Source organism: Coregonus clupeaformis, chromosome 3 (genome assembly GCF_020615455.1).
Source record: "Coregonus clupeaformis isolate EN_2021a chromosome 3, ASM2061545v1, whole genome shotgun sequence".
Taxonomy (NCBI): domain Eukaryota; kingdom Metazoa; phylum Chordata; class Actinopteri; order Salmoniformes; family Salmonidae; genus Coregonus; species Coregonus clupeaformis.
The window spans coordinates 20,193,237-20,216,787 of NC_059194.1; the positions used below are offsets into that span (position 1 = coordinate 20,193,237).

The 23,551-nt window shown below is 41.5% G+C and overlaps 1 protein-coding gene across 1 annotated transcript; it reads left to right on the forward strand.

Annotated features, from left to right (window-relative positions):
• The first annotated feature begins 68 nt into the window (after positions 1 to 68).
• On the forward strand, positions 69 to 23,535 carry LOC121541414 (electron transfer flavoprotein-ubiquinone oxidoreductase, mitochondrial). The gene is made up of 13 exons (XM_041850405.1): positions 69 to 291; positions 1,304 to 1,456; positions 2,150 to 2,379; positions 3,716 to 3,797; positions 5,458 to 5,576; positions 5,893 to 5,970; positions 6,338 to 6,484; positions 6,774 to 6,914; positions 16,505 to 16,648; positions 17,675 to 17,843; positions 18,538 to 18,720; positions 18,976 to 19,197; positions 22,895 to 23,535. Exons 1-13 carry the CDS (start codon positions 261 to 263, stop codon positions 23,056 to 23,058), a joined length of 1,863 nt encoding a protein of 620 aa, XP_041706339.1. The 5' UTR covers positions 69 to 260; the 3' UTR covers positions 23,059 to 23,535.
• The last annotated feature ends 16 nt before the right edge of the window (positions 23,536 to 23,551 follow it).

Below are 23,551 nucleotides of genomic sequence, written 5' to 3' on the forward strand. Positions count from 1 at the left end.
GCAGGTAGCGCATCTTTTCACTCACGTGAACGTGCCAGAACAGTGCAGCGTCTGCGCAGTTACTGATCATTTCGACGGTCTGTTATGTATGTGTTATGAGACGAATTTTATAAGGTGTCTCTGGATGACATTTGTGGTCCAACCAGACTTGCACGATCATTGGGGTGGCAGAGCTGCGAGACCACTTCGTCTGTACCCAAAGAGGACCGCTGCTAATTAGTGAACTAGCTAGTAACGTTACTAGCTGACCAATTCATACGATGTTTCCAGCTAGCAGATATTCAATTCAAGGTAAGTTAGCTAGCTATGCACACGCGTGTCAATTTCCATGTTCTCTCTCTTGCCTTTTGACACATATGGCCCCCCTAATTTGTCAATGGTAGTTATCTAAAATAACTAGCTATAATTTGAGGGTGGCATGCACTAAGATTTTCATAGTAAGATGGGTGACATTAGCTTTGTGAAATCTTGAAATGCTAGCTAGCTAGCTAGCAAAACTAAATGTAGGGCAAAGTTGAAATCAAAATATAGGTCACATGAACGACTGCCCTTGGGTCAGAATGTTATTTTAGTACGTGTAAACGAAGATAAATTGGTAGCTACGTTTCCTCTTACAGTGTGTTTTGAACCACTTAGAATAATATCAATATATGCACTTTTTAAAGTAATTGGCTGGCTGGCTAGCTAGCTAGCTTTGTAGCTTGCTATAGTTAGTTCAACCAATAGAGGCCAAGTCTTTGAGTGCATGCATCCAAAGATTCAGCGGGACAGTTCATGGCTTGATCAGAGGAAGGGGGTCATGGAGATGGTTGATGAAGAGTCTGTTGAGGATCATGTAACGTTAGAGGGGTAGTCTTAAAAAATATATATATATTTTTTCTACTAATTTGTTACTACTATATGTGATAACTTATCTGGCTGACAATCGCAGCAAAGAGAGTGCCTATTGACAAGTGCACATGCCCATACAAATATTTCACAGGCTGCTAGGCAGAAGAATAGTAAGACATTCAGTTGCAGTGTATTATACAGTTCTGCTGTATACTCCAATAAACACTCCCATAATGACGTGAGTCATTAAGATAGCTGTAAACAAAGTCATGATAACTTGTTACTTCTCTCCTTCAGTTGTGTGATCCATCATAACCAGTGACATGAATTACACAGGCCACCATGAGTGTACTTATGACTGTGTGATTGTTAGTACTGTGCATAAGATAACTTGTGTAATGTAGGATCTAACTTAATCAGCTTCCTTGCTAGTCCAAGTCGGCACTGACTGAATCGGCCATGTTCTTTGCAGCCCAGAGGTGTATAAGAGCGTTGAAAACAGTGCAAGCAGAACGTGCACCTCCACAGCTCTACACATGGAGACGGAATTGCTCGTCTGCAGTGACGCCTCGCATAACATCACACTACACAATCTGCCCTAGGGACAAAGACCCGCGATGGGAAGGTACATAACATCACACTACACAATCTGCCCCAGGGACAAAGACCCGTGATGGGAAGGTACATAACATCACACTACACAATCCACCCCAGGGACAAAGCCCCGTGATGGGAAGGTACATAACATTACACTACACAATCTGCTCCAGGGACAAAGCCCCGCGATGGGAAGGTACATAACATCACACTACACAATCTGCCCCAGGGACAAATACCCGCAATAAGGGTAATCCTCCTCATCTATGGCACACCTCCTCATCTATGGCACACTGTCTGAAATGAAATGTATTGCATTATGCAACACCCAAACACCTTTGTTTTTCTCACCTTATCTCACGAAAACGTTTAACTCATCTCATATGTGAGTGACTGGGGAATTTATTAGACTTATGTCTTCCTAAAACAAACATTTGTCCTTCAGTGTTCATCTATAGTATACTATTGTAAATTAACTCTGTCAGCACTACACGTTTCCACTTTTGACATTAGATAGTACTACATACTGCTATTCATTCCAGTTTGTCTTATAGAGGCTTGTGTAACCTTGCCCAAGACCTAAAGACTTGTGTTAGCACCCCCAAGCTAATGACTGTAGCTGTAGCTCAGTGGGCTAACACAGTCCTGTGCTCAGACGACCCAGGTTCCAAACCCAGTTGGTGACATACCTATTTGTGTGTGGTGTTTTGTCTCTATCCAGGTGTGGAGATGGAGCGGTTTGCAGACGAGGCTGATGTGGTGATAGTGGGCGGGGGTCCCGCGGGGCTGTCGGCAGCCATCCGGCTGAAGCAGCTAGCCAACGAGCAGGAGAAGGAGCTGCGTGTCTGCCTGGTGGAGAAGGCCTCTCAGATTGGAGCACACACTCTCTCCGGGGCCTGCCTGGAGCCCAGTGCCCTCAACGAGCTCTTCCCAGACTGGAAGGAGAGAGGGGTATGTTATGTTAATGTGCATGGCTTAAGACTTAACTTTTTCCACTGGTGGCACTGGTGTTACCAACTTTTTAAGTTGATGGCACCAGCACATGATTTGGTCGCACCAAGTCTTCAGGTCTTCAAAGCTCGATAATGACCTGTGTCCCATAATGTACCAGCATTCCATACAGAACCAGGCGAATAATGACTAGCCATCTTTTAAATTAGCATGCCCTTGCAGTGCTTGACATTTGGGTAAATTTGTTAGTGGCACACCGGGCTAGTGCCAACTGAATGCTACTGGCCTGTGAAAGTGGATGATGCGTATGTTATCTGTAATTTGCGTGCTGACCAAGTAGCCTATAATGACTTACCCTCCATACACAAATAATTACATTTTAACTTGACAATATCATATTTACATTGATTGTTTGGGAAAGAAAGAAAAAAACATTTGCGCAATCTCATAAAGGGTGTTATTGTTAGCGATTTTGAACAGTCACTCTACAGTTGTAGGGCCCTATAAAATCTGTTTTATATTTTGGTAAATTCCGTTTTCCCAGTTTTATTTTTGCCGGTTTCTGAGTTTTCCACATTTTGTTTTAGGTTTTCACTCACAAAAAATACAAAAATGTAATGTTCTAAGTCCACAACAATGCTTAAACCACATCAGGAGACCACTTTTGAGGTCTGGGAACAATCCAAAAATAAATCTATACATCTACATTATAAAAAAATATATTTATTTTTTAGTGGCGGCCACGATTTATCAGCGGTGGTGCGCTGCTGCTAAATGCGTGTAGGGGAAAACTGAAATGCCCTCACAAATAAAAATGTATTTGTCACATGCGCCGAATACAACAGGTGTAGACCTTACTGTGAAATGCTTACTTAGAAGCCCTTAACCAACAATGCAGTTCAAGAAATAAATTAAAGTAAAAAATACAATCAGAGGCTGTGTCAGTAGGTCTGTTGGAAATGTTACAATGTCATTCAGAGGAAAGGAGCATCTTCTCACTGAGCTTACTCTGCAGGAGTTTCTTTCCACTGAGAGAAATTACAATGAAATTGTCCACATCTCTGCTCTCTACTATTGAAGTGTTCAGCACATCAGCCTTAGAAAGACTGGGAGGGATATGCAGCATATGCTCAATTCACAGACATCTTGTGTTAGACGGATACACACAGAATATGGACCTGGCATTTTCTTGGTCTTTTTTCATTCTTAGACAGAACTATCACAGTCCTAGACAACACATGTAAATGTAACACAATGATACTGTCCATTGGAATGTCTTGCAAGCAACACAGGCTAAAGATAAAGTGCTAATGTTGTTTTTGTACTCTTCCCTTAGGCACCCTTGAACACTCCAGTGACTGAGGATGTGTTTAGCCTTCTAACTGAGAAATACAGAATCCCTGTCCCAATGTTGCCAGGTAAAGTCACATGCAACTCTAGCTTGTCACCTGTAAGCTCTGTCCTAAACATACAGCTACAGTGAGGGAAAGAAGTATTTGATCTCCTGCTGATTTTGTACGTTTGCCCACTGACAAAGAAATGATCAGTCTATAATTTTAATGGTAGGTTTATTTGAACAGTGAGAGACAGAATAACAACAACAAAATCCAGAAAAACGCATGGCAAAAATGTTATGAATTGATTTGCATTTTAATGAGGGAAATAAGTATTTGACCCCTCTGCAAAACATGACTTAGTATTTGGTGACAAAACCCTTGTTGGCAATCACAGAGGTCAGATGTTTCTTGTAGTTGGCCACCAGGTTTGCACACATCTCAGGAGGGATTTTGTCCCACTCCTCTTTGCAGATCTTCTCCAAGACATTAAGGTTTCGAGGCTGATGTTTGGCAACTCGAACCTTCAGCTCCCTCCACAGATTTTCTATGGGATTAAGGTCTGGCTAGGCCACTCCAGGACCTTAATGTGCTTCTTCTTGAGCCACTCCTTTGTTGCCTTGGCCGTGTGTTTTGGGTCATTGTCATGCTGGAATACCCATCCACGACCCATTTTCAATGCCCTGGCTGAAGGAAGGAGGTTCTCACCCAAGATTTGACGGTACATGGCGCCGTCCATTGTCCCTTTGATGCGGTGAAGTTGTCCTGTCCCCTTAGCAGAAAAACACCCCCAAAGCATAATGTTTCCTCCTCCTCCAAACACGGCGAGTTGAGTTGATGCAAAAGACCTCGATTTTGGTCTCATCTGACCACAACACTTTCACCCAGTTCTCCTCTGAATCATTCAGATGTTCATTGGCAAACTTCAGACGGGCCTGTATATGCGCTTTCTTGAGCTGGGGGACCTTGCAGGCGCTGCAGGATTTCAGTCCTTCACGGCGTAGTGTGTTACCAATTGTTTTCTTGGTGACTATGGTCCCAGCTGCCTTGATCATTGACAAGATCCTCCCGTGTAGTTCTGGGCTGATTCCTCACCGTTCTCATGATCATTGCAACTCCACGAGGTGATATCTTGCATGGAGCCCCAGGCCGAGGGAGATTGACAGTTATTATGTGTTTCTTCCATTTGCGAATAATCGCACCAACTGTTGTCACCTTCTCACCAAGCTGCTTGGCGATGGTCTTGTAGCCCATTCCAGCCTTGTGTAGGTCTACAATCTTGTCCCTGACATCCTTGGAGAGCTCTTTGGTCTTGGCCATGGTGGAGAGTTTGGAATCTGATTGATTGCTTCTGTGGACAGGTGTCTTTTATACAGGTAACAAATTGAGATTAGGAGCACTCCCTTTAAGAGTGTGCTCCTAATCTCAGCTCGTTACCTGTATAAAAGACACCTGGGAGCCAGAAATCTTTCTGATTGAGAGGGGGTCAAATACTTATTTCCCTCATTAAAATGCAAATCAATTTATAACATTTTTGACATGCGTTTTTCTGGTTGTTATTCTGTCTCTCACTGTTCAAATAAACCTACCATTAAAATTATAGACTGATCATTTCTTTGTCAGTGGGCAAACGTACAAAATCAGCAGGGGATCAAATACTTTTTTCCCTCACTGTATTATGGTATTACCCTTGACTGTGCAGTCTGTGTTTTTCATTCTATTTAATTTTTGGATTTTCCCATAGGTCTGCCCATGAACAACCATGGGAACTACATTGTGCGGCTGGGCCACTTTGTGCGTTGGTTGGGAGAGCAGGCTGAGGAGCTGGGAGTGGAGATATACCCCGGCTACGCTGCTGCTGAGGTGAGCCACGCCCACCCTCTACCTTTCTCACATTTAAGAAAACACAGGCCATCTTACTAATGTAGGCGTGACAATTACTGTTGACAAGCTACATTGATATTTCCTTGAACGTCAGATTTTTCTCAGTAAACATTTACATAATTGGATGCCGTTGTCCGGATATAGGCTGTGATATCTTTGAGGCGTTTTCATGCCTGAGATCGATAACTGATTTCACTGCGATGTGTTGACGGGTCGTGACTTGCTTTCATTGATCGTGTTTGCTTGAGGTGGCATTCTACTTTCAAAGTGTTTAATTTCTGATTGTGTTTTTTAGGTTTTGTTTCATGAAGATGGAAGTGTGAAAGGAATTGCCACCAATGATGTGGGCATCGCTAAGGATGGTTCGCCAAAGGTAAACTTCTGCAGTACAGTCACTTATCCACCAATGTGAAGTATACCGTATGACTTTGGAAGTATAATATAATATGCCATTTCGCAGACGCTTTTGTCCAAAGCAACTTAGTCATGTGTGCATACATTTTTACGTATGGGTGGTCCCGGGGATCGAACCAACTACCCTGGCGTTACAAGCGCCATGCTCTACCAATTGAGCTACAGAGGACCACTATAGAGTTGGACTGTAAAAACTGCAAGTTTTATAAAAACAAGGAAAAAACAGCACTGAATAGAGTATTTAAACTCATGCAATGAATGAAAATGACAAGTAGCCTCATCCCTGGTGTATCAGAATAACATGCTCCTCTTCATTGCCTCTGCAGGACGTGTTTGAGAGGGGGATGGAACTCCATGCTAAAGTGACCCTGTTCGGAGAGGGCTGCCACGGCCACTTGGCCAAGCAGCTCTACAGGCAGTTCAACCTCAGGGAGAACTGTGAACCACAGACCTACGCCATTGGCCTAAAAGAGGTAACTCCCCCTGCCCCCTCAAATCCTAAAGCTCCTATCGGTTGAGAAATAGTGTCTCTGTATTTGGGCAGAATTAAATAAATACTCTACAATCTGTTCTCTGTTTTTAACCAGTCATCCATTACAGATTGAAAGGGTCCATTTATTTATTATAATTTGTAGTAGCTATTATTTCTAAATGGATCCAAATCAGAATGGCATATTGATTACATTTTACATTTGAGTCATTTAGCAGATGCTTTTATGCAGAACGACTTCCATGAATGGTGTTATTTTTCTGTCTAACCAGGTGTGGCTGATTGATGAGAAGAAGTGGAGACCGGGCAGAGTGGAGCATTCCGTGGGCTGGCCGCTGAACAGGAACACGTACGGCGGCTCCTTCCTCTACCACCTGAACGAGGGCGAGCCATTGGTGGCCTTGGGCTTTGTGGTGAGTCCCTGTTATAATAATAATAATAATAATTGGTCATTTAGCAGACGCTCTTATCCAGAGCGACTTACAGGAGCAATTAGGGTTAAGTGCCTTGCTCAAGGGCACATCGAAAGATGTTTCACCTAGTCGGCTCGGGGATTAGAACCAGCGACCTTTCGGTTACTGGCACAACGCTCTTAACCACTAAGCTACCTGCCGCCCATATATGGCGGCCATATTGGCTCCTTGATGCCATTAATGTCAACAGTCAAACTACTAGACATGCTAACACTTGGAAACGGTCTAAACTCTAAATGAAATAACCTTTGTACAACTGAGGTCAGTGAATGTCAATGTACTATACTTCTACCCTTCTCTTTATCTTATTGGCCTTTTTAAGGGGATGCGTGTCAGTTTATCATGTGAATCTTAATTAGGCCTAAAAGAACAAGTTGGGATTAGGGCTGTTACAGTGACCATATTACCACCACACCGGCAGTCATGAGTCATGACCGCAGTCAAATTCCACGTGACCGTTGAGTCACAGTAATCTCCTTTTATGCACTCTGGACATGCATTGGTATGGTACCCAACTCGCTATGATACCCAACTCGCTAACCATCAAGTTGCTAATGGTCTGGTACTCAGCGTTCTATTGTCCCTCAAACCACTCTGACATCAATGCAAATGCCTTCCAAAATCATATCAAACACAGCATTAAAAAAACAGTATCATGCTTTTAAAACTTTCAGTTAGGCTACATTGTTTGTCCTCACTGTGATCAATGAATTTGAAGAAAGATGTTCAACAACAGGTTGAAACTGAGTGGAAAACATGGTCGTTGTTGTGGATGTTGTTTCAAAGGCAAACACAACGAAATGGACGGCGCTTTCTAAGGTGATGATTAATTCAAATAGTTTAATACGTAGCATGTAGAACACACATTAGAGCTTATGCAGACACATAGGCCTATACAGTGCCTTCAGAAACTATTCACAATTTATATAAATCAGAGTTAAACAACAGTTGGACGGATCCTATATAGCCTTCTTACTCTCAACAGCTCAGAAGCAACTATCAGCAGACAAAAAAATGATCACTAAAAACAGAGATCACCCAAGAAGAAATATTAGATACTGTTAAAACATTCGCACGGAGAAAAGCACCAGGAATGGATGGCTTTCCCATAGAATTCTATTCAACATTTTGGGACAAAGTAACCCCCCATTTATACAAATGACAACACACGTCATTCAATTCAGTGCTTCCTAGTTCTATGTATCAAATAGTTATTTAAGTTATATTAAAACCAGAAAGATCTGGAGTCCCCTGCTGATTATAGACCGCTAAGTTTAATAAATTGTGACAATAAAATAATAACAAAGCTTATAATCAATAGAATGGCAAAAGTCTTACCAGACTTGATACATATCAATCAAACAGGGTTTATTAAAAATGGACACAACAAATACAAGAACATGTTTCAGTTTAATACAATACGCAAAAAAACAAGCTATAGATTGATCAATAATGGCTGTGGATGGCGAAAAGGCGTTCAACCATCTTGAATGGCCTTTCCTAGTCAACTTTGGAAGCTTTCAACTTTCCAGCTGAAATAATACATTTAATAAAAATATTGTACTGACCAATGTAGATTAATTTCAAATACATGCACCTTAAAAGTTACATACCACAAAATCTTGATTTGAAATATTTTGGGCATCAGAGCAACCTTGAGGGAATCTTATTTGAGTCAGAAATGGATGTTCATATGATAGAGAAGATGTATAAAACCTTGCAGAGAGCGTATCCAACTGGCAATCTGTTAGAAAAAATATATAAACTATTGGAACCAAGACTTAAAAAGAACTGATGTTGGCACAAGATGGAAGAAAGTTGGAGCATAACTAATGAAATTACAGTTAATGAAAATGTATACTTAATACAGTGTAAACTAATGTATATAATTTATTACACGAGACAAAATTCACAAATTCTACAGCACAACGGCAGAGTCATGACTTAAGTGTAAAACTAATAATGACTCAATAACCTATGCTTTCTGGGAATGCTATAAAGTCCGGAAGTTGTGGGCGGAGCTAGAAAGCTGGCTGTCAGAGGTATTACAATGTAAACTTACCTTTAATCCGTCTGTCTGCATATTTCAAGACATGGCATATGGGGGTGAGATACCCAATGGGCTGGACGATTCTCTTCTCATCACTCATCTTAAAAAAATGTATACTAAAAACTTGTAAGTCAATCAATCCGCCATCATTGACACAATGGAAAAATCTAATGGTTTATTATTGAAATAGCATGGGCGACCATACAATTATAAGGCCAAGTGGCAAACAATAATTCAGGCACTAGAGATGGCGGTCTGTACAGATTATATGTAGTCAGATGATGAGATGTAGTCTGTTTGTTTCTCTAACTTGTTGTTTTTAAAAAAAGGTGGAGGGAAATATTATACAAAATAATAAAAGTATTCAGCACTTTGTTGAAGCACCTTTTGGCAGCGATTACAGCCTCGAGTCTTCTTGGGTATGACACTACAAGCTTGGCACACCTGTATTTGGGGAGTTTCTCCCATTCTTCTCTGCAGATCCTCTCAAGCTCTGTCAGGTTGGATGGGGAGCGTCGCTGCACAGCTATTTTCAGGTCTCTCCAGAGATGTTCGATCGGGTTCAAGTCCGACCTCTGGCAGGCCACTCATGGACATTCAGAGACTTGTCCCGAAGCCACTCCTGCGTTGTCTTGGCTGTGTGCCTTGGGTCATTGTCCTGTTGGTGGGTGAACCTTGGTCCTGAGCGCTCTGGAGCAGGTTTTCATCAAGGATCTCTCTGTACTTGGTTCACCTTTCCCTCGATCCTGACTAGTCTCCCAGTCCCTGCCTCTGAAAAACATCCCCACAGCATGATGCTGCCACCACCATGCTTCACCGTAGGGATGGTGCCAGGTTTCTTCCTGACATGACCCTTGGCATTCAGGCCAAAGAGTTCAATCTTGGTTTCATCAGACCAGAGAATCTTGTTTCTCATGGTCAGAGTCCTTTAGGTGCCTTTTGGCAAACTCCAAGCAGGCTGTTGTGTGCCTTTTACTGAGGAGTGGCTTCCGTCTGGCCGCTCTACCATAAAGGCCTGATTGGTGGAGTGCTGCAGAGATGGTTGTCCTTCTGGAAGGTTCTCCCATCTCCACAGAGGAACTCTGGAGCTCTGTCAGTGACCATCGGGTTCTTGGTCACCTCCCTGACGAAGGCCCTTCTCCCCCGATTGCTCAGTTTGGCCGGGCGGCCAGCTCTATGGTTCCAAACTTCTTCCATTTAAGAATGATGGAGGCCATTGTGTTCTTGGGGACCTTCAATGCAGCAAACATTTTTAGGTACCCTTCCCCACATCTCTGCCTCGACACAATCCTGTCTCTGAGCTCTACGGACAATTCCTTCGACCTCATGGCTTGGTTTATACTCTGACATATACTGTCAACTGTGGGACCTTATATAGACAGGTGTGTGCCTTTCCAAATCATGTCCAATCAATTGGATTTACCACAGGTGGACTCCAAGTTGTAGAAACATCTCAAGGATGATTAACAGAAACAGGATGCACCTGAGCTCAATTTCGAGTCTCATAGCAAAGGGTTTGAATACTTATGTAAATATGGTATTTCTGTTTTTAATTTTTTAATACATTTGCAAACATTTCTACAAACGAGTTTTCACTTTGTCATTATGGGTTATTGTGTGTAGATTGAGGAAAACAAATCATTTAATCAATTTTAGAATAAGGCTCCAATGTAACAACATTTGGAAAAAGTCAAGGGGTCTGAATACTTTCCAAATGCATTGTATTATATTATTTTATAACAAATGCGCTTTCTCCCATGTTGGATAGTGGTCGCTGACCGCTGTTCTGAAACGCATCAGTGCGCTGTTGAAGTGGCGCCTTTTCCTAAACCATGTTGCTATTTGCATAATAGCATAGTTAATCAGCATGTTGGTGTTGACAACAATGCGGCGGAGGCAGCAGCAGTTAGGAGACGAGAAAACAGCCCTTGCCTTAATTGTCTAAGAAAATTGAAGAGAGAGGAAACCCCAACTTAATTAGGTCTATAATCAATAGCCTAACTGTTAATGTGCCTGGCTTTATAAATCATCCATCTCAATTATAACTACAGAAATAAGACATCCTGCTTCTGTTGCCTGTTTGAGTGTTTTTTTAATAGCCTACTGATTCCGTGAGCACCAAGCCTCACGCAATAATGCTGTTTTTAATCTTTGCTTTACTTTTTGTTAGACAAGCCTCTCTGATATTATTTATAATTGGAACAGTGTAAACACTAAATCAAATAGTCAGAAATTATATTTATTATAATAATAAAAATAACCCTATTTTTTCCTTGCGCTCCTTCTTATTGTTATTATTATTATGATCATCATTATAATAACTAATTTCATTTATCATTAGTAGGCTTAGTATAGCAGCCTTGTATAACCAACATCGAGCAGTAGGCCTAAGATTGCATACTGTTTAGTCTTAATACCGTAACTTACTTAGGCCTATATTTCAATACTTACAGTTGAAGTCGGAAGTTTACATACACTTAGGTTGGAGTCATTAAAACTTGTTTTTCAACCACTCCACAAATGTCTTGTTAACAAACTATAGTTTTGGCAAGTCGGTTAGGACATCTACTTTGTGCATGACACAAGTAATCTTTCCAACAATTGTTTACAGACAGATTATTTCACTTATAATTCACTGTATCACAATTCCAGTGGGTCAGAGGATTACATACACTAAGTTGACGGTGCCTTTAAACAGCTTGGAAAATTCCAGAAAATTATGTCATGGCTTTAGAAGCTTCTGATAGGCTAATTGACATCATTTTAGTCAATTGTAGACCTCCACAAGTCTGGTTCATCCTTGGGAGCAATTTCCAAATGCCTGAAGGTACCACGTTCATCTGTACAAACAATAATATGCAAGTATAAACACCATGGGACCACGCAGCCGTCATACCGCTGAGGAAGGAGACGCATTCTGTCTCCTAGAACGTACTTTGGTGCCAAAAGTGCAAATCAAACCCAGAACAACAGCAAAGGACCTTGTGAAGATGCTGGAGGAAACAGGTACAAAAGTATCTATATCCACAGTAATACGAGTCCTATATCGACATAACCTGAAAGGCTGCTCAGGAAGGAAGAAGCCACTGCTAAAAAAAGCCACCATTAAAAAAAAGCCAGACTACGGTTTGCAACTGCACATGGGGACAAAGATTGTACTTTTTGGAGAAATGTCCTCTGGTCTGATTTAAACAAAAATAGAACGGTTTGCCCATAATGACCATCGTTATGTTTGGAGGAAAAAGGGGGTTGCTTGCAAGCCGAAGAACACCATCCCAACCGTGAAGCACGGGGGTGGCAGCATCATGCTGTGGGGGTGCTTTGCTGCAGGAGGGACTGGTGCACTTCACAAAATAGATGGCATCATGAGGAAGGAAAATTATGTGGATATATTGAAGCAACATCTCAAGACATCAGTCAGGAAGTTAACGCTTGGTCGCAAATGGGTCTTCCAAATGGACAATGACCCCAAGCATACTTCCAAAGTTGTGCCAAAATGGCTTAAGGACAACAAAGTCAAGGTATTGGTGTGGCCATCACAAATCCCTGACCTCAATCCTATAGAAAATGTGTGGGCAGAACTGAAAAGGTGTGTGCGAGCAAGGAGGCCTACAAACCTGACTCAGTTACACCAACTCTGTGAGGAGGATTGGCCAAAATTCACCCATCTTATTGTGGGAAGCTTGTGGAAGGCTACCCGAAACATTTGACCCAAGTTAAACTATTTAAAGGTAATGCTACCAAATACTAATTGAATGTATGCAAACTTCTGACCCACTGGGAATGTGATGAAAGAAATAAAAGCTGAAATAAATCATTCTCTCTACTATTATTCTGACATTTCACATTCTTAAAATAAAGTGGTGATCCTAACTGACCTAAAACAGGGAATTTTTACTAGGATTAAATGTCAGGAATTGTGAAAACTGAGTTTAAATGTATTTGGCTAAGGTGTATGTAAACTTCCGACTTCAACTCTATATAGGCTACTGTATCAATCAATAATGTTTTCGTTCATGTCATCACACAGCGTACGAGTCATTCATGATGTGAAATGCAATCAAGTATTTGTTTTAAAATAAAATAGCAAAGCGACCATTGAATAATTGGTGTAAACAATAAATAGGCAGAAACCGTTCCATTTAGGAAATTGCATTCACGACTGAATGCGACTGTTTTTGGTGTTTGCTATAATAAAGGCTTTCCAAACATTTTTACAACAGACTCTCTGGTGCACTTACCATTTATTTCATGTTGTTTACATTGTTTCAAACGGTCAGAAACAGCACCTGTTTGGCACACATAATATGCATGCAGTGCTTGCTCCATACCTTATTTTTGTTAATCTCCAGTATTTTCCAAAACTAGTCAAATTTATTCTACACATCTGAGTTCCCCTTTACCTCCTGAGCAACCACCAAACATTCCCCCGTTTCGAGTTTCACGCCCTCTGCATCCATTTTGCTGTCACAAAATGGTGTTCAGAGTTTGTTATAACTAATTTATTGATGTGATACTGATGGGCTATAGGTCAGGCCCTATTGGTCACGTGCATGTTACGCATACATGTCACGTAAAGAGAGCAAGGGTTGAGGGAATAGGGAATGTTTTTCCTAAACAAATTAGGGATTTCGGTAACTCAACTTCTCAGTCAAATAGCAGTAATTATGTTGCAGCTTCAACAACACAGACAGCGCGATACACACTGTTGATATTCTGTAGTAGTCGCTGCAGCAGGGAGGAGATCGAGACCGGGTGCTAGTCACACAGTCACTAGCTGTCTTTTTTTTTTAATACAGTGTAGCAAGTCTGAGTCAGGCCCGGCACAATCAAATCAATTGCGGTCAGAATCCCGCTAGTCATTTGTGTCTTTTAATTATTTCATCAAACAGTTTGCTTAAAGCATCAGACAAGCTCAGTGCATATAGTTGATTTGATTAAAACACACAGGATGTGTCTATATATGGGAAAATACACGTTTAAAAATGTTGACCAATCGATTGGTCGAAAGAACAGATAACTCTTGGTCGACCAATCTTTTTTTGGGTTCAGGGACAGCCCTAAACCTAAAACACAAGGCCAAATACAGTATACACTAGAGTTGCTTACTAAGACTAATGTTAGTTTTGAATTAAATCGGCTTGAAAATCTATGGCAATTCTTGAAAATGGCTGTCTATCAATGATCAAAACCAACTTGTACAGTCCAGTTGTGCAAAGCTCTAAGACTTACAGCGGTAATCGCTGCCCGAAAAAACCTTGAATTAAAATAATGATTATGCCATTATACAATAGTCTAGTAGCCTATCGCATGTTACACAATAACATAAAAAATATAAACATGGATATAAGATGTCTTTGGCACATAATTGGTCTAGCCTATACAAAAAATTAACAAATTCTAGTAATCGCATTTGATTGTGGCCTGTAATGTTATGCATACTGGGTGGACTGGTTATTTTATGCTACGCTCTAAACTTTCTATCCATGAATCTGGGAGAGAACATATAGGCCTAGGCGATGCTGTTGGTTCATTGATTGTGCAGGGCGGCTTACAGAGTTGGCCTACAATGATAGTGAATTTGTATTTGATTATGAGCATATTAATAGGGAATGTTTTATATTTTCATAATTAATAGGCTGACACATTTACCTTTTAGCTACAGAATATCTCACCACTGTGCGTTTCCATCTCCCCTCTCTCCTTCATTCCTTTCTCGAGCGCGCATAGAAGAGGGGCTGTCAACAGTTTTAATGAAATGTGTTTCTTTGTGAAAACATGTTACTATCGATGTTTCTGAACATATTTCACTTGGTTACCTGGCATGATTGAAATACTAACTGAAGGAAAGCGGCCTCCATTCGCTATTCGAGTGCATAAGGATGTATTTTTGCCCCTGCCCCTGTTCCTGCCCATTTGATAATGGGCCATTCTAAATCAAAACTAATTTTACATATTAGTAAAGACAATTGAGAATAGTCTGATGGGTGAAAATATGATCAGTTGAGTAGAGAACAGCGTGTGCAACCTGAGGCAAGTAACAGAGGGCAAGCTTTTTTTGTGACTTTCTCAAATCATCAATAGCCTATAGTCACATAATTTACATTTTAAGTAATTTAGCAGACGCTCTTATCCAGAGCGACTTACAAATTGGTGCATTCAACTTAGGATAGCCAGTGGGACAACCACCCTTTTTTTTTATGGGGGTGGGGGTGGGGTAGATGGATTACTGTTATACTATTCCAGGTATTCCTTAAAGAGGTAGGGTTTCAAGTGTCTCCGGAAGGTGGTCAGTGACTCTGCTGTCCTGGCGTCATGGGGGAGCTTGTTCCACCATTGGGGTGCCAGAGCAGCGAATAGCTTTGACTGGGCTGAGCGGGACCTCTGCTTCCGTAGAGGTAGGGGGGCTAACAGGTCAGAGGTGGATGAACGTAGTGCCCTCGTTTGGGTGTAGGGTCTGATCAGAGCCTGAAGGTAAGGAGGTGTCATTCCCCTCACAGCTCCGTAGGCAAGCACCATGGTTTTGTAGTAGATGCGAGCTTCAACTGGAAGCCAGTGGAGTGTGCGGAGGAGCGGGGTGACATGAGGGAAGGTTGAACATCAGACAGGCTGCAGCGTTCTGGATAAATTGAAGGGGTTTAATGACACAGGCAGGGAGCCCAGCCAACAGCGAGTTGCAGTAATCCAGAGTGCCTGGATTAGGACCTGTGCCGCTTTCTGTGTAAGGTAGGGTCGTACTCTGCGAATGTTGTAGAGCATGAACCTGCAGGATCGGGTCACTACTTTGATGTTAGCGGAGAACGACAGGGTGTTGTCCAGGGTCACGCCAAGGTTCTTTGCACTCTGGGAGGAGGACACAATGGAGCATCATGAAGCCCATATGTTTTGATTTCTAAGACATTCTAAGGTTTGTATCATTCACAACTAAAGTTGCCAAATAACTCTAAATCTAGCGTATAGGACCTGTTTCAAATGATCACTTTTACACTCAACATAGCCACTTTATATGCGCACTCACACTCACTCTGGAGTGGGATAAATATCCATTCTATTTTATTCAGCTAAGTTCAATTATATTTTACTTACTATAAAATCATATAATATAAAATAATGGCACTCAAATTCTGTTCTACTGAAATATATTTTATTCATATCATAATGTTTCTTTAGACATGCCTAAAATAAATAATGGATTTATTGTGATGGTGTATATTAAATCGTTTTATTAGACTTTTTTTCAATATAGATGTTCCAAAGGCGCGCATCAGTGGCTTGTTTGCGTGGAGGCCTGGAGATGCTAAATGTTTTTATGTTAATTAACGGTCAATTACCGTGAGACCGGCAGTCATTTGTATGACAATAACCGGCTGTCAAAATGTCATGACCGCCACAGTCCTGCTTGAGATGTGTATAACTAAAACGTTTATGTAGATCATACATTGAGGTCAAAAACGAATGTTGTGTATTTCCCCACTCCCAGGTTGGGCTTGACTACACCAACCCCTACCTCAGCCCCTTCAGAGAGTTCCAGCGCTGGAAGCACCACCCCTTCGTTTCCAAGACCCTGGAGGGAGGGAACAGAATCGCCTACGGAGCCAGGGCTCTCAACGAGGGAGGCTATCAGGTGTGTGTGTCATTATGTGTATATTATTTATGAACTACTCAAAAGTGTGTGAATGTGTGGCTCTGTGCATGCTTCAGTGACAATAGCTGTTTCCATTAATGTTTTTTTTTTTTTTTTCGATATTTAGAAAGTTTGCATAGAAAAAAGATGTGACAATTGCCTGCTACGGTGCATTTCCATTGGACTGTCTTGTGTCAATAAAAACAGCTGGACTTAATGATGTAACACGTAATGACGTCACACCCCAAACATTTTAAATCAATCTAGTGTTGCATCAAAATGAAGTGCTTGAAATGTTTCCATTATTCATTTAGGCAAATTGACAGCCTGTATGCCCTCCTACCTATCTGTTTCATGTCTCAGGTATATCCCCCAAAAGCCAGCATGGATAGAATGCAAGAATTGACTAATATCCTCCATATTCTAATAATTATCATGTGCCAACTTGCATTCCTGTAGATCTGAAATAATTGGATGGTGAAACTTTCCAGCCAACCAGAAAAGCAAGGTGAAGCAATTCAGGCATTCTTGAAAATCAGGACAATCCGTATCCTACAAATAAACACTATTTTTATATTTGAAAAAATTGATTTTAACAAGCAGTAGCATTTACAATTAAATGTGGAGTGGAGCTTTATAGTTACGTGATGACATCACATGCCACACGTACCTTCAGAATTATTAATCAGACATCATTAATTTTTTTAAAACAGTTTCCATAATTTGTCGCAATAAAGAACGTTTGACAAAATAAAAATTCATCCCTGTCGAACAGATGAAAATGTTGATTTTTACAACGTTTCTCCTATAGCTGCCAAAATGTTTTTTTTTTTTTGTGACATTGCTTTTGTCTAATAAACCTGGGTCAATGGAAACCTGCCTACTGTGTGTCTTGGCAGCAAAAATGGGAAATGCATCAATCTTATGTCAGGTTTTCAACTGGTTCTGAGGTTCTTATTCAGTGAAAGCATTTGAGCATTACAATCTTCAAGATTACAATCTTTACCTGTCTGTTCCTCCATCCAGTGCCTACCTAAAGTGACATTCCCTGGGGGGATGCTTATCGGATGCAGTCCGGGCTTCATGAACGTACCAAAGATTAAAGGCACCCACACGGCCATGAAGAGCGGCATGCTGGCCGCAGAGGCCATCTTCCCCAAAGTCACAGCCGAGGACCTAGCATCTGAAACAGCAGGTAACCTATCTGCCGGGGGGGTGACACTTTTGGGGGTCTTGGTGCAAAACGGAGAACACCATTGTGAGAGTCTCATCTTTCCATAGAGAGGTCATTATTTTTTAGGCCAAACCATTCGGACGCTACAGACGTTTTCGTGAGAAGACCAATTTTCAGGATGTCTCCTGGTCTGACAAACACCACTGTAACTCTGCCACCTTCCACCTCAGATGTGGAAGGCCCTCATTAGCGGATGTGGTGGATTAAGACGCAGCCCATACAAAAAAAACATCTCTAGCTTAAACAGACAGATTTTGATGGGGATTTTTTTATTATGTTAATTACATTGACGCACAGGGACTCTTAAGGATTAAGCCAGACTAAAACCCTTTCCTTTGATTAAATGCTCCCTCTCTCTCACAAACACACACACACACACACACACCTCATTACTTTTGAGGTGAAGCCTAAGGCACATTAATACACTATAAAATATGCACTTAATATACTATTAAAGAGTGTAATTTGTTGAAAGACTCTTATCACTAATGCCAATAGGAGAAAATTGATGTTAATTGCTTCTGTACAGTGTCATTTTTGTATGTACATGAATGGAATTTTTACTCAAAGTTAATGAGGAGTTTAATTTGTGGGTGATATTCTAACATCTTCTGCTTTACAATTAGACTTATTATTATTATCTGATGTCCTCCAGGACTTCATGTACCTGAATATGAGGACAATTTGAAGAAGTCTTGGATCTGGAAAGAGTTGTATGCAGTGAGGAACATCAGGCCCTCGTTCCACAACTACTTTGGACTGTATGGGGGCATGGTCTACACCGGTGTCTTCTATTGGATACTCAGAGGGAAGGAGCCATGGACACTGAAACATGCAGGTACAACATAATGAGGTTGTTTTGTATGATACATTCATCAGATGGTTATATATCAACTCTTTAAATGTGAGCAAAAGTAGTGCCCTCTCCTGGATGCTAGTCTTTCTCTTTAAGCAAAGTTGTTATTGGACAAGGCAACAACAAAATCATGCTCTCAGGCTGAGTGACTTGCTTCAGGGAACAAACCAAGGTTGTTTTATCTGGCCTGCCCTGTAACCAACTGAGGTTTGATAACTTCCAACACTTTTACCCTAGGCTTGGACTCGGACCAGCTGAAACCGGCTAAGGAGTGCACGCCCATCGAGTACCCCAAGCCCGACGGCAAGCTGAGCTTCGACCTGCTCTCCTCAGTGGCTCTGAGTGGCACCAACCACGAGGGGGACCAGCCCCCCCACCTCACCCTGAAGGACGACAGCGTCCCTGTGGCCAACAACCTGGCCATCTACGACGGGCCCGAGCAGCGCTTCTGTCCAGCAGGTACCACTGATGCACAATTACACATCCATCCTTCGTTCATACACCATACGAACATCACTTACATCTTAAAAGGTTGGATATGTATGAGCAATATGTTAAGGGTTGTATTCCAGGTTGTCTTCTATTGGAGTAGTGCTTTGCCTCTCTGAAGATTTCTGTGTAATATTACTGTGGTGCCTCCAGGCGTTGTGAGATACACTAAAAGTATGTGGACACCCCCTTCAAATTACTGGGTTCAGAAATTTCAGTCACACCCGTTGCTGATGAGTGTATACAATCGAGCACACAGCCATGCAATCTACATAGACAAACATTGGCAGAAGAATGGCCTTACTGAAGAGCTCAGTGACCATGCGCAATGCCAAGCGTTGGCTGGAGTGGTGGAAAGCTATGCCCATGATTTTGGAATGAGATGTTTAACGAGCAGGTGTCCACATGCCTTTGGCCAGGTAGTGTATGATAATCTGTGTAGCACGACTGCAATGAGGACGACCTGGAACGTGCCCAAAAACTCCAAGTAGGATGTATGGGGCTAGGCCAGGGGTCTCTTTGGAATTGGATATTACCAAAGATTGTCTATTATATTGACAAGATAGACATGTGACCCCTCTAACAATGGAAATACATGTCCTCAAAGATGGAAGGCAGGCGGGAGGAGGCTAGATCAGGTGGGACCATTCTAGCCAATCAGAGGGCTAGAACGCGTGTGAATAACATGCCATAGAGATGGAGGACTCATCTTTGTATCTGTGCCATTATAGCATCTGTGGCAGCATTGTAGTCAATTTTCTTCTTCTTCATTGGCTGCTCCCAACTCATAGGAATCCCCACCCAGTTGACTACTTTAAAATGGTGGAAGCCCTATATGTCAATGTCCATGCTAAAAAGGGTTATATCCATGATGAGTCCTCAATCTATCTCTATGACAACAGGCACAACTCCGATATAAAGTAGTTTTTTTTGTTTCAAAGTTGCCGAAATGCTATGTGCATCCACTTATATCAGTGCATTCGTTACAACGTCAACATTACGAAACTTCTATTTATTACGAAACTTCTATTTGATCAAATACGTAGCATTTGACACGTAGCAAATTAGCAATACATTCTTTGTTGATCAAATTCGTCACTCATTGACCTCGATACAAAAATGCCTCACTTGGTGAGCTTATTTTCCTGGACAAATTTCAAACCTCTCGCTTCGCCTCTTCCTCTCTGATATTACTGTCCACTGAAAGACCTGACCCTCTATCAATAAAGTAAACCCAAGCACAGTGCACACCATTGATGCTTCCAAGTGCTGTCATTGCCTGCACAACCAGCATGACTCAAGAAATGCATATTGTTCGGCACAGCCAGGTCTCAATAATAATAATAATAATAATAATAATAATAATATGCCATTTAGCAGACGCTTTTATCCAAAGCGACTTACAGTCATGCGTGCATACATTTTTTTTTTTTTTTGTGTATGTTTTTTTCAATAAATTATCAGTTATCTATCTGTGAAATGAACATCAAACCCAATACAGCTATAGAGGCAGAGCTGTAATAAATACAATATGATTGATTTGATATGCAGACGCTGTTAGAAATCAGTCTTCTCCAGATGTCTGGCCTAAATTACTGACCCAGAACCTGGGATTTATATTTGTGCATCTCTTTCATGGTTTTCCCATCCATACAGAATGGAACTATTGCACAATTTTTAGTACCACCCATTTAAATAGTACCACCCATTAAATACGCTGAACAAAAATATAAACGCAACATGTAAAGTGTTGGTCCCATGTTTCATGATCTGAAATAAAAGATCCCTGAAATGTTTCATACGCACAAAAAGCTTATTTCTCTCAAATGTTGTGCACATTTGTTTACATCCCTATTAGTGAGCATTTCTCGTTTGCCAAGATAATCCATCCCCCTGACAGGTGTGGCATATCAAGAAGCTGATTAAACAACATATCATTACACAGGTGCACCTTGTGCTGGGGACAATAAAAGGCTACTCTAAAATGTGCACAATGCCACAGATGTCTCAAGTTTTGAGGGAGCGTGCAATTTGCATGCTGACTGCAGGAATGTCCACCAGAGCTATTTCCAGAGAATTTAATATTCATTTCTCCACCATACGCTGCCTCCCACTTCGTTTTAGAGAATTTGGCAGTATGTCCAACCGGCCTCACAACGCAGACCACGTGTAAGCACTCCAGCCCAGGGCCTCCACATCAGGTTTCTTCACCTGCAGGATGGTCTGAGACCAGCCATCCGGACAGCAGATTAAACTGTGGGTTTGCACAACCGAATAATTTCTGCACAAACTGTCAGAAACTGTCTCAGGGAAGTTAATCTGCTTGCTCGTTGTAGTCACCAGGATCTTGACCTGACTGCAGTTTGGCGTCGTTACCGACTTTAGTGGGGAAATGCTCACATTCGATGGCCACTGGCACGCTGAAGAAGTGTGCTCTTCACAGATGAATCCCGCTTTCAACTGTACCAGGCAGATGGCAGACGTGTGTGCAAGCGGTTTGCTGATGTCAATGTTGTGAACAGAGTGCCCCGTGGTGGTGGGATTATGGTATGGACAGGCATAAGCTACGGACAACAAACACAATTGCATTTTATCTATGTCAATTTGAAAGCACAGAGATCTTGTGATGAGATCCTAGGCCCATTGTCGTGCTATTCATCTGCCGCTTTCACCTCATGTTTCAACATGATAATGCACGTCCCCATGTCGCAAGGATCTGTACACAATTCCTGGAAGCTGAAAATGTCCCAGTTCTTCCATGGCCTGCATACTCACCAGACATGTCACCCATTGAGCATGTTTGGGATGCTCTGGATCAACGAGTACGACAGTGTGTTCCAGTTCCCGCCAATATCCAGCAACTTCGCACAGCCACAGTCAACAGCCTGATCAACTCTATGCGAAAGAGATGTCACGCTGCATGAGGCAAATGGTGGTCACCAGATACTGACTGATTTTCTGATCTGATTTTTATTTTTTTAAGTTATCTGTGACCAACAGATGCATATCTGTATTCCCAGTCATGTGAAATCCATAGTTTAGGGCCTAATGATTTTATTTCAATTGACTGATTTCCTTATATGAATTGTAACTCTGTAAAATCTTTGAAATTGTTGCATGTTGCGTTTATTTTTGTTCTGTGTAGTACCACCCATTTACACTGAACAAAATTGAACATATCTGGGATCTTTTATTTCAGCTCATGAAACCAACACTTTACATGTTGCATTTATATTTTTGTTCGTTGTAAATAGTACCACCATTTAAATTTCATTTAGTTACCTAATGGATAATGAGTAGTGACACACATATTGACTGTCTGGGAGGGCTGCACTGCACACACCTGTCGTGATTCTGGCAGCATAGCTATCATTTCTCACATCCGTATTAACCTATGTAGGATCAGTGTGGGTTTGTTTCCCACGGGGGGCCAGTATGAAAAAAAAAATATATATGTCTGCATTCCCTGTCAGTCGCTCTGGATAAGAGTGTCTGCTAAATGACTTAAATGTAAAATGAGAGTAAGTAGTGGCCTCTTCGCAAACCCAGGTTTCTTGAGAACAATCAAATATGAGTCACCACAAGAGTAGACTTACAGTAAGGTGTTAGGGTATTCATCGATTTGTCTTACTTGCTTAATGACTCTCTTCTTTCCCCCTTTCACTAGGTGTATATGAGTACGTTCCCCTCGAAACTGGAGAAGGTATGAGGTTGCAGATCAACGCTCAGAACTGCGTCCACTGCAAGACGTGCGACATCAAGGACCCCAGCCAGAACATCAACTGGGTGGTGCCCGAAGGCAGCGGAGGACCAGCCTACAATGGAATGTGATTTCCCTTCCTTTTTATTCAGACATATCATGAGGCACCAATTGTAGCAGTGAGGTCAGAGGGTGGAAACCTCAAGGGAGGTGTCTGCAAAAAAACATTCAGGGCTTGCTGCCAAGACAGCTTTTAGAATCTACTATGCTGTGTGCCTAGATATGGAACTGAATGTCACCATATTCTTTCAATACGGGCATTGTAAAGTGGTATTAAACATAAGTGGCTTTGGTAAATGTACGGTTTTTGAATAATGCAACTAAAAAGTATTTTATATATCATAAGCAGAAGAAGCTGTATTGACATGGATAGAAATCTCTTCAAAATAGACAACCTTAACCCACACTTGAATCAGTGCCTAAATTGAGGGTTATTTCATTAGCTATTGCAGGTACCATTAGCAGCAACAGTGTATGATCTGTGAGATACTGTACATAATGTCATTAGTGGGTAGAATGTATGTTGGTGAATAAACATATTTACTATGCCTCGGTGTCAACTTA